At 47.4% G+C, this 11996-nt stretch overlaps 5 protein-coding genes across 5 annotated transcripts; 2 read left to right on the top strand and 3 right to left on the bottom strand.

The window, feature by feature from the left end:
- Window positions 1-754: 754 nt before the first annotated feature.
- Window positions 755-3862, bottom strand: BP5553_07864 (Telomere length regulation protein; the record flags this gene model as incomplete). The annotated part of the gene is made up of 3 exons (XM_032016487.1): window positions 755-2442; window positions 2495-2944; window positions 3037-3862. The coding sequence occupies 3 exons, from the start codon at window positions 3860-3862 to the stop codon at window positions 755-757; spliced, it is 2964 nt and encodes a 987-aa protein (XP_031867718.1).
- Window positions 3863-4090: 228 nt separating this feature from the next.
- Window positions 4091-5712, top strand: BP5553_07863 (Activating enzyme of the ubiquitin-like protein; the record flags this gene model as incomplete). The annotated part of the gene is made up of 6 exons (XM_032016486.1): window positions 4091-4152; window positions 4223-4324; window positions 4375-4380; window positions 4433-4512; window positions 4562-4858; window positions 4913-5712. 6 exons carry the CDS (start codon window positions 4091-4093, stop codon window positions 5710-5712), a joined length of 1347 nt encoding a protein of 448 aa, XP_031867717.1.
- A 229-nt stretch (window positions 5713-5941) lies between these two features.
- Window positions 5942-7132, bottom strand: BP5553_07862 (putative DNA-directed RNA polymerase; the record flags this gene model as incomplete). The annotated part of the gene is made up of 2 exons (XM_032016485.1): window positions 5942-7030; window positions 7088-7132. 2 exons carry the CDS (start codon window positions 7130-7132, stop codon window positions 5942-5944), a joined length of 1134 nt encoding a protein of 377 aa, XP_031867716.1.
- A 323-nt stretch (window positions 7133-7455) lies between these two features.
- BP5553_07861 (HydB protein) lies at window positions 7456-8957 on the top strand (the record flags this gene model as incomplete). The annotated part of the gene is made up of 3 exons (XM_032016484.1): window positions 7456-8091; window positions 8147-8882; window positions 8935-8957. The coding sequence occupies 3 exons, from the start codon at window positions 7456-7458 to the stop codon at window positions 8955-8957; spliced, it is 1395 nt and encodes a 464-aa protein (XP_031867715.1).
- Window positions 8958-9128: 171 nt separating this feature from the next.
- BP5553_07860 (uncharacterized protein) lies at window positions 9129-10232 on the bottom strand (the record flags this gene model as incomplete). The annotated part of the gene is made up of 1 exon (XM_032016483.1): window positions 9129-10232. The coding sequence occupies one exon, from the start codon at window positions 10230-10232 to the stop codon at window positions 9129-9131; it is 1104 nt and encodes a 367-aa protein (XP_031867714.1).
- Window positions 10233-11996: the final 1764 nt, after the last annotated feature.

Below are 11996 nucleotides of genomic sequence, written 5' to 3'. Positions count from 1 at the left end.
TAAAAATTAGGTTGGATTAAGTATACCTAGGGCTATATTCTCACTAGCTTCTTAGCACCTATGAATACAAAAGCCATTGTTAATTAAAACTAGATTGTCATTTTTCTTTGTGCTGTCGATCTCAAGTAACAGCAGACTTTGCCACACATCATACACTCTTTTAATTAAACGTTTCTGCAGCTTGAACGCGGCCTGGCCGAGCCTAATGCTTTTGTAGAGTAGCAAGGCCTCCTCGTGTATAGTGGCCAGATACCCTCCCCTGAGCCAGAACAATTTCAGGTGGTCCCTATGGTGCCGTCAATCTATCTAATTGTGTACGATCGACCTATAACTATTCTTATCAATAATTAAGGGGGGGCTTGCTAAGGAGTAGCAATTCTTGCAAGTCTTGGGGGCTTGACAAATGTTTCCAGAGTTGCCTCTGAGATTGTACTTCTTGTAGACTTCAGTGTCCTAGCCTTTAACATCGATAATTGCATTACATTCTCCTCTTATGATTATTCTCTTTTCCACCACTCCTGAAATTCATATCTAATATTCTCATTTGGCTATGCTACAATAGTATATCCTTGGGGAAGTACAAACGCCGCTCATTAGTTTATTTTACTCGTTGATGCTCGAATATTTTATTAAGAATATGATATTAGGTCGTAGGTCATTCTCGAGAAACCATCGATTCCCCGACATCTCCAATTATGTTTGTAATCTTTCAAATTGGTCATGTAGCTCTATGCTTTGATATCGCATGCTCAGCCTAAAAGCTCGCCAAATCTCCTGAGAGCAAGGCCTGGTACTTCTCAACACATTCCCTAATCCTAACCAACACCCCAGCTGCTAGAACCCTCACTTTATTTTCCTCTTCCGCACCACCACCCCCGCTAACTCTCCCAAAGACACCTTCGACCCACTCCTGTGTCTCAAGTAACTGCCGTCCATGTGCCTCAACTAGCCCCCTTTTATCTTCGTTAACCTCCAGCAGCGTCAACATCGCAAAGAGCACCGCTTCCAAAACGCCCACTTCCCCAGTGGTCTGGGCCCTCAAACTCAATAGTAAATCCCAGAACTCAGACGTCATCTGTGTCAAACTGAGAGTATTTGGTCCACTAGCATGCATCAACAATGCCAAAGTTTTGAGGAACAGGGCAAGTAGGAAAGGATCAAAAGTTATGTTTTTATGAGAAGAGGAGCCGTAGGCTTTTAAGTGAACAAAGAATCGGCCGGTCAGCGGGAAGAAGAATCCGTCGGCGACGACTTTCGCTAGCGAATTTGTTATGGGTTTCTTGCGGGCGGTTTCAACAGCCATGCGGGAGGAGAAAGTGCGGGTTTTGAGGATTTGGGGGCCTGTGGCTTTATCTGCTAGGGAGGCGGCGAGTGGTGTGATCATCGTGTTTGTAAGTTGGGCCGACAGGCTGTTAACTGCCGACCGGTTGATAGCCTTGTGTTTTGAGGAGGAGTATATTGCGTGCATTTTTGAGTCGAGGGTTTTCGATGGGAAGGATGGCTGGGTGGCAGCGGGGAGGGACTTGCTGGCTGTTAGGGCAGCGTCTTCTTTTCCAAAGCCAGCCAGTTCGCGGGCTCCGAGGCCTAGGGTGGTGAGGACGGACGATCGTTGGGATATCGAGTAGTCGCCGTCGAAGAATGTCTTCGAGTACCATTGACCCATTTTCAACGGAAGGGCGATGAGGACTGCAATCATGCCCTGTAGTCGCATTTCTTGGAAATCCTCTATATCGTACTTATCTTGCAGGCCTACAAGCAGTGTAGCTAGCTCTTCAGCATGTGAGCTGACTTCTGTTCCGAAATTCGCTTTCCTCCGAATGAGTGGCGCGGCTGTGGACAGAGCAAGCTTTTGGCGGTCGTAGTTATCGATATCCCTCAGATATGTGATCAGATCCCGTATATAGACAGGAGCGGTAGGCTTATCGCGGGTAATGTTCGTAGGATCCTCATCTGAATCATCTGGATCAGACTCCGGCTTGGAATATGGCACTAAGTCGTCATCATCAGAAGCTTCTTCTTCTTCTTCATCATCTGTAATCTCTTCTATAGATATTATCTTCGAGTAATCGGCTGGTGGCTCGGGTTTCTTCTTTGCTTTAGACGCTCGAGCAGATTCTTTCTTTGGCCGATGAGATATTTCTCCCGACCTTAGAGAGTCAAGAGACCCAACAGTATCAGCCACATTAACCAAACTTTTATACCAGTTAGCTTCGGAGGTGCTCATTTCGTCCACCTTGAAATCCATTTTACTCTCCCCCTTATCTACCAGATTAGATAATGCTTCCCCAACTGCCATTCCAAGGAAACGAGCACGAGGTGATGACGCAGCCAGTCTATTCGAGACAGCATTAAGATGTGCTCCAGATTTCATCATCATGGCAAGACGGACTGGGGCTTTTCGGTGGACATATCCTGCAGCGAGTAACAACACTTGGGCGTGGACTGGCCCAAAATTAGCAAACGATTGGAGTTGGTAGGAATTCTGTGGTCGTACCGTCTTGCTGCATTGAGGAAGTGTGTCTAATATACAGTTGATCCCCAAATTGCTGAATACTTTTGTCCAATACTGCCTCAATATCTGATTTGTCTTCTGCAATACATGCTATCACTGCACGTCGAATTGCAACTCCTTCCCCCATACCCGCCCCCGAGGAGTTCGTCAACCAAGCTATCAGCTGGTTTCTCCTCGATTCATCGCCAGTGACTAGTAGTTTAACAAGGCCTGACGCGCCAGAGACGATTTTGGAGTCTGGGTTCCACCAAGACGTATCATCTTCCGTTGTGATAGGGGATGATAGATGATGCTTTGATATATCTTGAAGGGCAGCGTAGAGTACATTTCGTTGCTCAAAAATAGATAGGTTGTTTAAGAGCCTTGTAAATCGACCGCCCTCGTCCTCACTATCTAAAACCAGAGAATTTAGAAGTTCGTGAACGATGGTTCCTAAAGGTGTATTAGAGCACAGTTTGGGGGTGATAAGGCAGGAAATAACTTGCCTATATTTCCCAGTCGGAAAGATTTGTTGAGCAGCTCACTACAGCATTTCCATCCATTCTCAGAATCCAGGGGCAGATCTTCTATCCAGCATCGGATATTGCTAGTCAACCAGGCGGAAAATAAGGCGCCGTCTGCTATCCAGGACATCCCGCCAACGCTCTTGTTTAGATCATTGACCACATCTTCAGCCTCAGCGGCAATACCTAAGATCTTCCCGCTTCCCACTAGGCTAAGAAAATCATTCCAAACAACTTTCTTTTGGCTCGACGAATTGGAGTTCCAAATAATAACCCATATTTTCCTAACAGTCTCGTCTCCTTCAAGTACAGATTCCAAAGCCTGGAGAATAATAGTCAAAGTACTTTGGATATTCGAACCACCTATTTCCTGCTTACTTGCCTTTCCAAGCTGGATATATCGCTTTAGAGCAAGCAAAAGCGCATTCAATCCCGTGACGCTTCGAAGACATCGAAGGAATAGCTCGAGATGAGGTGAACGATTTAACTTTTTCTTCTTGCCCGTCTTTGAGCCCTTGCCCTCTGGTACGTAGAGAACGCTCCAGTAATTTGGTAAAATGCCTGAAACAAGGGCGTTGACAAGCTGTGAAGCAAGGGGGCTTGGAGATGTAATGTCAAAATCTACGTCGGGTTGCACGAGATATTTTAACGTTAATATCAGAGCGTCATAATCTGGCTCATTTTTCAACACCTCCAACGCCTCTGCTGGGGTGTTGGCTTGGAATGACGGCTTTTCGGTAGGCTCAGGTGACTTGCGCACTTCGACGAGAGCATCCTCCTCTTGGAGATCCTTTCCTTGGTCTTGAGACTTGTAGATGGTACTCACAGGAGTGAGCAGGCCTTCCATAGCTACATCCGGCTTGAGGTCGAGTGCAAATGTAGATCGGTAAGACCGCAAGACTTAGGTTTCTAGGAAGTACTCCGTAGAGCGACGGAAAGGCGAGTTTCAAGGGCACGGGCCACTGGACAAAATACAATATGCAAGGCGATAACGATAAGGCTGTACTTGTGCCTGTCGTAAACACCACCGCCTCGTCAACCTCCAGCAACAACCAGAACAGAGAGAATACTCAAAATGTCGCAACCAGTCATGGTTTCTGGACCCATATCACCTCCCAAATCGAAGAATTCAAGATGGTATACATATCCCTGCGCTACGCAGAAATATCAGGACCAGGCGTCAGGCTTACTCTCGTTGTTCTACTAGGACCTACCTCGACAATGTCCGCAGGCACCCAGGACCATTCACGGGGGAGACCTTCAATTCGAGCGAAGAGGCGGTCAGCTTGATGGACAATTTAAAAGTCCTGTGAGTTTATATGAAGCTATCTTCGGCCGCCTCTGCTAATAACTGCTCAGAGTCATGTTGGTAGCCTAGATCAATGTCCAACAGTACAAGATGCTGACGCACGAACAGCGGCGCAGGAGGACTTGGGTGCGAAATATTAAAGAACTTAGCTCTGTCGGGATTCAAACAAATACATGTGATCGATATGGGTGGGTGATATCCGCATATAAAGCTGTGCAGTCTTCTAACAGCATCCAGACACTATCGACGTCTCGAACCTCAACAGGCAGTTTCTCTTCCGAGCCAGCGATGTTGGGAGCTCGAAAGCAGAAGTAGCAGCGAGATTTGTGGAAAAAAGGGTCCGAGGTGTTTCGATTACACCGCACAACTGCAAAATTCAAGACAAGGACGATGACTTCTATATGCAATTCAACATTATTGTTTGTGGATTGGATAGTGTTGAGGCTAGGAGGTGGATCAATTCTACGTTGGTAAATTTAGTCGACGATGAGAATGAGGACAGTCTCAAGCCCCTGATTGATGGAGGAACAGAAGGTAAGCAGTTCTTGGTGTGCAGCTCCAAAGCATATGTATTTAACCGGGAAATAGGGTTCAAAGGCCAATCCAGAGTTGTGTTCCCAACGATAACATCCTGTATCGAGTGCCAACTAGATATGCACGCCCCCAGGGCGGCTGTTCCGTTATGCACCTTGGCAACAATTCCCCGTCAGCCTGAACACTGTGTAGAGTGGGCTCATATTATCGCATGGGAGCAAGAGAATCCATTTCCAACACTCGACAACGATGACCCCGAACATATTACATGGCTATACAAAAAGGCTCTTGCCCGAGCACAAGAATTCAACATCCAGGGTGTTACCTACTCCCTCACCCAAGGCGTGGTAAAGAATATCATCCCTGCAATTGCATCTACAAACGCCATCATAGCTGCCAGCTGCTGCAACGAAGCTTTCAAAATTGCAACGCAAACCAACCCGTCTCTTGGAATGGCAGAAAATTACATGTACTACACCGGCAACGATGGCATCTACAGCTATACCTTCGAGCACCTGAAAAAAGATGACTGTCCCGTTTGTGGAAATCTTGCTCGCGATATCGAAGTCGACCCTAATTTTACACTTCAAGAATTCATCGACTCGTTGGCCGAAAGAGCAGAGGCACAGTTAAAGAAGCCTTCGATCCGGGCTGATCGAACTTTGTATATGCAAAGTCCCCCTAGTTTGGAGGAGCAGACCAGGCCAAATTTGGTGAAGAAGATGGGGGAATTGGTTGGCAATGGCGATGAAATTGGAGTTACGGATCCTTCGTTGGGGGCAGTGAACTTTAAATATAAGGTCAAGTTCTCGAGGGAGTTTAGGGGTGCAGTTGTGAAGGAGAATATAGATTAGGAAAGCTTAAACGGCCCTTAGGTAAATTATCTCACACAATAGACACCTGGAAAGATTTGATATAAGCCGGAATTCCTGCACTAAACGTATGAGGGTACAAATCACGACAAAGTCGCCTTTAATTTTCATGAGAAGCGTGAGCTATCTAGCTAGCTGCAGAGCCGCTGTAAAGCCATCCAACGCCTATATCCAGGACGCCTGCAATGATCATAACACATACCAGCCCTCTCTAATTATTCGGCATAGACGTCAAACTCTTCTTAAGCGCCTCACACTTCGTCCGCAAAACCTTGACCGACTCCAAGAACAACTCATCACTATCCCACTGTCCCACACTCTCGATGCCGAATATGAAGTGATCCCGTACTCTTCCTAGCTTGACCTTGTCCTTGAATTCCTCATGCCGTAAACACTCCCTACTGACAGTATCTTTCATAGGATCAACCACAACAGCCTTCATCTCACCGTCATGGCCTTCATAACCACTCCCCTCCTGTGACGCCTCCTTCTTTGTGACCGCCTCTAGGCCAATAACACCCTCGGGGAAACACTTCTGGAATTTCTCCGCGTCCTTTCCAATTATTGGCTTCAAGATCGTAATCGTTGGCAACAGCCTGTAACTGGCTGGGGCGACTGGCGAGAACTTCGCATGGTCCGAACCAATCCCTTTAATAGCATGCATCTCAACATCAATACATTGGCCATGCCGTAATTTCGCAATAAGGATATCAGGATTCGTAGTTACGATGGCGTCCTTCCCACTGAAATGCTCCCCCTGCCTGCCAAAGGGCTTGAATACAATATCCTTCGCGTAGACGTGAGCGTGATTGTATGCCTTGAATGGGTCCGTTTCGCTCCTCGAGACACCTTCCTTCCTCGTACATTCGATTTGGAGAGAGAGCACGACAGTATTATAATCGAAATTCGTGCTGCCCGCTTCTTCGCCCTTCTCTGGGTCCGGGGCTTGCCGCCATTTCAAAAAATCGAGTAGGCCACTTTTGCCACCTTTGAAAGGAACCAGGCCTAGTCGCTGTGCAAGGACTTCGTCTTGGATGACGGAGGTGTTGTTGTATACGAAGACATTCTCGATAGCGAGCGAGGGTATCTCTGCGATGAGAATGCGACGGAATGCGTTGGCAATCGAAGCGTCTATCCCAATCAGAGAGAAGGAGGCATCGTTTAGGTTATTATAGTGGAATTTGACTTGGAAATTGTCGCGGAACTTGCTGATGTCCCAGGAATGGTCTTCGCCGGTCCAGTGGCCTGGGTAGTCGATCGATGATATATCTGTGACGGTTTCTGTATTGATGCCGATAATCTAGTATTCCCACATTAGCCAATCTAACAGGACAGTCTTTTGGAGAGAGCGGCTTACCCTCCGGCTGTCAAGATACTCTTGAGAGGGTTGGTGAGGCGCCATTTCTTCTCATGTTTATCAGGATGATGGATGGCGGGGTCTCTTTTCGCATCGCAAAATAATTTTTGATATGAGTATCCCTGTCGCTTTGGCGGACGCAGCTCTAGCCAATCAGCATCCAGATAAGCTTGATCGTAAGCTCCGTACTAGCGTATCCCGTGACTTAGCCCTTGGTATGGTGAACTGATCAATTCGTAAAGAGACGACGAAGCCAACGTTAACCCCTCGGAATCAACCAGGACGCTATATGCCTGCCTCGACGCAGCTCAATTGAAGAAGCTTGAATCTGGTTGATAAGAATCAGCTCTTCTGGGTCGCTGATCACAATGGCACCATCCCTCGCCCGGCTGGCCGGCCACAGCGCCAAACGCCTCTGTCTGCGACCCGCCCTTCCACTACCGCGAGCTTCACGGGCATTCTCTTCTGTCCCCTCTCGAAAATATGCCGAGCCATACGAAGGCACGAGGCTAGTTCCCACTGACGAGACGTTTTCGCAAGCGGATACCCATGATGCCAGCAATACTACGCGTGGGGGTGAGGGTATGGAGCACAGGAAGATCAGACATTACACCGTCAACTTTGGGCCTCAGCATCCTGCTGCCCACGGTGTGTTGCGCTTGATTCTGGAGCTCAATGGAGAGGAGATTGTGCGATCGGATCCCCACGTCGGGTTATTGCATCGTGGTACGGAGAAATTGATCGAATATAAGACATACCTCCAGGCGCTGCCGTATTTTGATCGATTAGATTATGTCTCTATGATGACCAATGAGCAATGCTACTCATTGGCCGTGGAAAAGCTACTGAACGTTGAGATTCCGGAGAGGGCTAAGTGGATCAGGACACTATTTGGAGAGATTACCAGAATATTGAACCATTTGATGTCTGTCCTGTCCCATGCAATGGATGTTGGGGCACTTACACCTTTCTTGTGGGGATTTGAGGAGCGTGAAAAGCTTATGGTAAAGAAGTCTATGTCTATATTTGAATTGAACTATGCAGCTAAGACCATCGCAGGAATTCTATGAACGCGTTTCAGGTGCCCGGCTCCACGCAGCCTATGTACGTCCCGGTGGTGTATCCCAAGACCTCCCTGTTGGCCTTCTGGATGATATCTATCAATGGGCTACCCAATTTGGAGATCGTATCGACGAGACCGAAGAACTTTTGACGGATAACCGTATCTGGATCGGACGAACGAAGGGGATTGGAGTTGTTTCTGCCGCTGAAGCTTTGAACTACTCATTCACTGGTGTTATGCTTCGAGGATCGGGTGTACCGTGGGATATTCGCAAGAGCCAGCCTTATGATGCTTATGATCAGGTTGAATTTGACGTTCCGGTTGGTGTTAATGGCGACTGCTATGACAGGTACCTATGCCGGATGGAAGAATTCAGGCAATCGCTTCGTATCATCCATCAATGCCTGAACAAGATGCCTCGTGGACCGGTCCGGGTTGAGGACTATAAGATTTCCCCACCCCCTCGAGCAGCGATGAAGGAGAATATGGAGGCATTGATCCATCATTTCTTGCTGTTCACGAAGGGCTATACTGTTCCCCCTGGAGAGACATACTCAGCTATTGAGGCACCAAAGGGAGAGATGGGTGTGTACCTGGTGAGCGACGGAAGCGAAAGACCATACAGATGCAAAATCCGAGCACCGGGATTTGCACATCTGTCAGGGTTCGATCAGATTTCCAGAGGCCATTTATTGGCGGATGCGGTTGCCATCATCGGTACGATGGATTTGGGTAAGTGTTTCTCATCTAATTTAAAGTCAAACGCTAATGCAATGCAATGCAGTTTTTGGTGAAGTAGATCGATAAAGAAAAAAATGCGAAAAGCCAGATAGAGGGGTTGATTTTGATGTTGTACATTGGTGGCAGAGATGGGCGCATATTCCCTTGATTGTACAGTCTAGTTTCTCAGCTGAGTTAGCATGCCAGCACACAGCCTTAAAAACTCAGAAGGGATGTTTGCAACTTACGGAAATGCGTTTATTCGGAGCCGTGTTTGAACATGTCGCTGCTGACAACGATAGGCTGGCTCGGAATGTCGGGTTCTTCAAACTCAGGAAAAAGGTCCTTATAACGATGTTCACCGTCTGATTCGGACTGGGTCCTGAATGGGCGCGTTCTGAGACTCCTACCATTGGATACGTGGCTTGGTCTTGGCTGATGGCTCGGTCCTGGCTGATAGTTCGGCCCTGGCTGATAGTTCGGTCCTGGCTGATGGCTCGCTCCTCGTGGATCGCTTGAGAGGACTGGTAAAGTGTTCTCTGTGTGCCATTTCATACCTGCACCAGGCTGATAGCTTTGCCCTGGCTGATAGTTCGGTCCTGGTGTATCGCTTGGAAGGACTGGCGGGATGTTCTCCTTGAACCATTTCATACCTCCCCCGTTCGGATGCATACTCAGTTGTCCCATGTCCACCGAGTGGTGCTGAATAGATCCTTCCATAGCTGCTGGAGGGAATGGGCCCCTGTATCCTTGCTCTGGATGGCCGGCAAACCATCGAGTCTGGTCATATCCATATGTTGGCTGGGTTTCGATACCGTATCCAACATATTTGTAGGCGGCCCTCCTGGCTGCCAGGTCTCGTTCGTCTCGCGGGTTAGTGCCCGACCAGGCTTTGTTTTCTGTCTCCGCAGTTGCATCAAATCTTCCCTCATCGGCGAATTTGTGTTTACCTCCATAAAGCTGGCTTCCATGCCCGCCTTCTTCTCCCGCTCCGTTGCCCGCGTAGCTATTACCGCTCTCCATTGCCTGGCCAGCATAAGCACCTCCGACCACCTGCTTCCCCTTTCCCTTCCTAGCCATCAATCCTATTCTCTTCTCCACATCCTCTCCCTCGAAAATTGTGCCACAATCGCACTCCTCCCCACTAAGATGCCATTGTTTGTGCTGTTTCTCCTCTTCCAAGACCCGTGCGTTCCATACAATTCGAAAGCATGCGTGGCAGTATCCGTCGGTAAAGACCGGTCGCTCAGCGGGATAGTTGCAAATTGGAAAGGACGGGTCGGAGGCCGAAAGTGGGCATTTTCGGAGATATGGAATAGAACAGTGGCCGCACTCATAGCCGAAGAATTCTTTAACGCACATCTTTGTGGTTAAGGCGTAAAGGGGTTTGGAAAGTGAAGCGGCGGCTCGACGGATGCCTACGTATACCTTGAATAAGTGATAAGATGTTTGGAAAGTGAGGCGGCGACTCGCCGGATACACGCGCAAAACCTACGTATTGATATAAGATGTTAGTGACGATGCTCTTAATAATAGTGCAAGAAACAACTCAAGCTGTATTGCTATAGGTTGTTTCTTCCTACCTGTCACTGACGTTGTTTTTGTTAAAGGTTGGTGGAGGGAGAGCTCTGCTTTTATAGTGCAGTGATTGTGTGAATCAGTGAATGCCCTTGAGCAGGAGAATGAATCAGAGAATGTTCTTGAGCAGGAGACTCAGAGTGAATCAGAGAATGTCCTTGAGCAGGAGTGTGAATCAGAGAATGTCCTCAAGCAAAGGGACGAACCACCACCACTGTGAATGTACTGAAGCGAGAGTAGACTCTACCTTTAAGACTATTTCGCAACTAGGTCTTGCTGTCGTCTTGGTTCCAGATTGACCAAATTCTTTGCCTATTGGTTGTACTAGAAGCTTTAGCCTTGTTAAATCTGGATAACTTATCAAGCCGTCAATTTCCGGGCTGTATCCCAGATGTTAAGCCAAATGTCCAATATTGTCTTTAGTTGCGATATAAGTGCCTTTGGCAATGGAGGTGGCCGTACATGAAGTCTTGGCTATTCTTGAACCTCTCAAGTGCGATGCAGAATTTCATGCGAAATGGGGGAATAAGGAAGCCACTTGCGATTATAATATCAATAGTGCTAATATTGGTTAATGATACGTTGTTTGCATGTAGCAAGTTTGTGCGACCTGTCAAAGGTATGCTATAGAATCACCACTTGTGCCGCTGTCGTAGTTGATTAGCTTGCTTGCTTTCTCAAACGCCCTGCGAATAGGGGTAATAATGATATTGATAAGATTTCTGTAGTAGAGACGTTAGATATATGACACAAGGAGCGAAAAACATCTAGAATCTTTAGAGTGGTAGTGCCGCAGACATGAGATTGGGTTTACTTTGCAAGTAGGGTGGAGTAAATGTCTTTGCCTTGTGGCCAACTTAGAAAATGTCCGAAGTGAATATTCAGAAGATAGAAGGTACAGTGGTAGGGGTACTGAAAATGCAAGTCGCACAATGGCAGAAAAGAGGATTCAGGGGAAAAGAGGATTCAGGGGAAAAGAGGATTCAGGGGAAAAGAGGATTCAGGGGGAAAGAGGATTCAGGGGGAGAGAGGATTCAGGGGCTTGTGTAGAAAGGTGGTCTTTGACGGGATTTTTTGAGAAAGCATCTCATTGACCTCTAAAGACGTAGTGATTGATGGGGGTTGCGGGTGGTTGGGAAAGTGGGAATAATGACAGTTGGAGTCCGCGGAGGAGGGGACGCGATAAAGGAAGTGAATCTGCTAACAACTAGGGAAATAGGGATACAAGTACCATTTGAAGTGCAGAGCTAGTTCCTAGTAGTCAGGCTCTGTCTCAGCACACTGTTTCTTAAACAGGGGTTGAGATTCTTTGGAAGAGTAGCTATTGAGGACGAAAGGTTGTTGAAGAAGAACAAGATTGAAGAGAGTTTGTTGAGGAGCGGTTGTTGGAGATAGGTTGTTGGAGATAGGTTGTTAGAGATGGGTTGTTGGAGATAGGTTGTTGGAGAGATGGAGAGAGAATGTTTGAGAGATGGGGAAAGTTTGTTGGAGAGATGGAGAGATGGAGAGGATGTTGGAGAGATGGGGAAAGTTTGTTGGAGAGATGGA

The sequence above is a fragment of the Venustampulla echinocandica genome, assembly GCF_003357145.1.
Source record: "Venustampulla echinocandica strain BP 5553 chromosome Unknown scaffold_6, whole genome shotgun sequence".
NCBI classification, from domain to species: domain Eukaryota; kingdom Fungi; phylum Ascomycota; class Leotiomycetes; order Helotiales; family Pleuroascaceae; genus Venustampulla; species Venustampulla echinocandica.
Note: the sequence above shows the minus strand (reverse complement) of the source record. Positions and strands in the feature narration are given on the sequence as shown.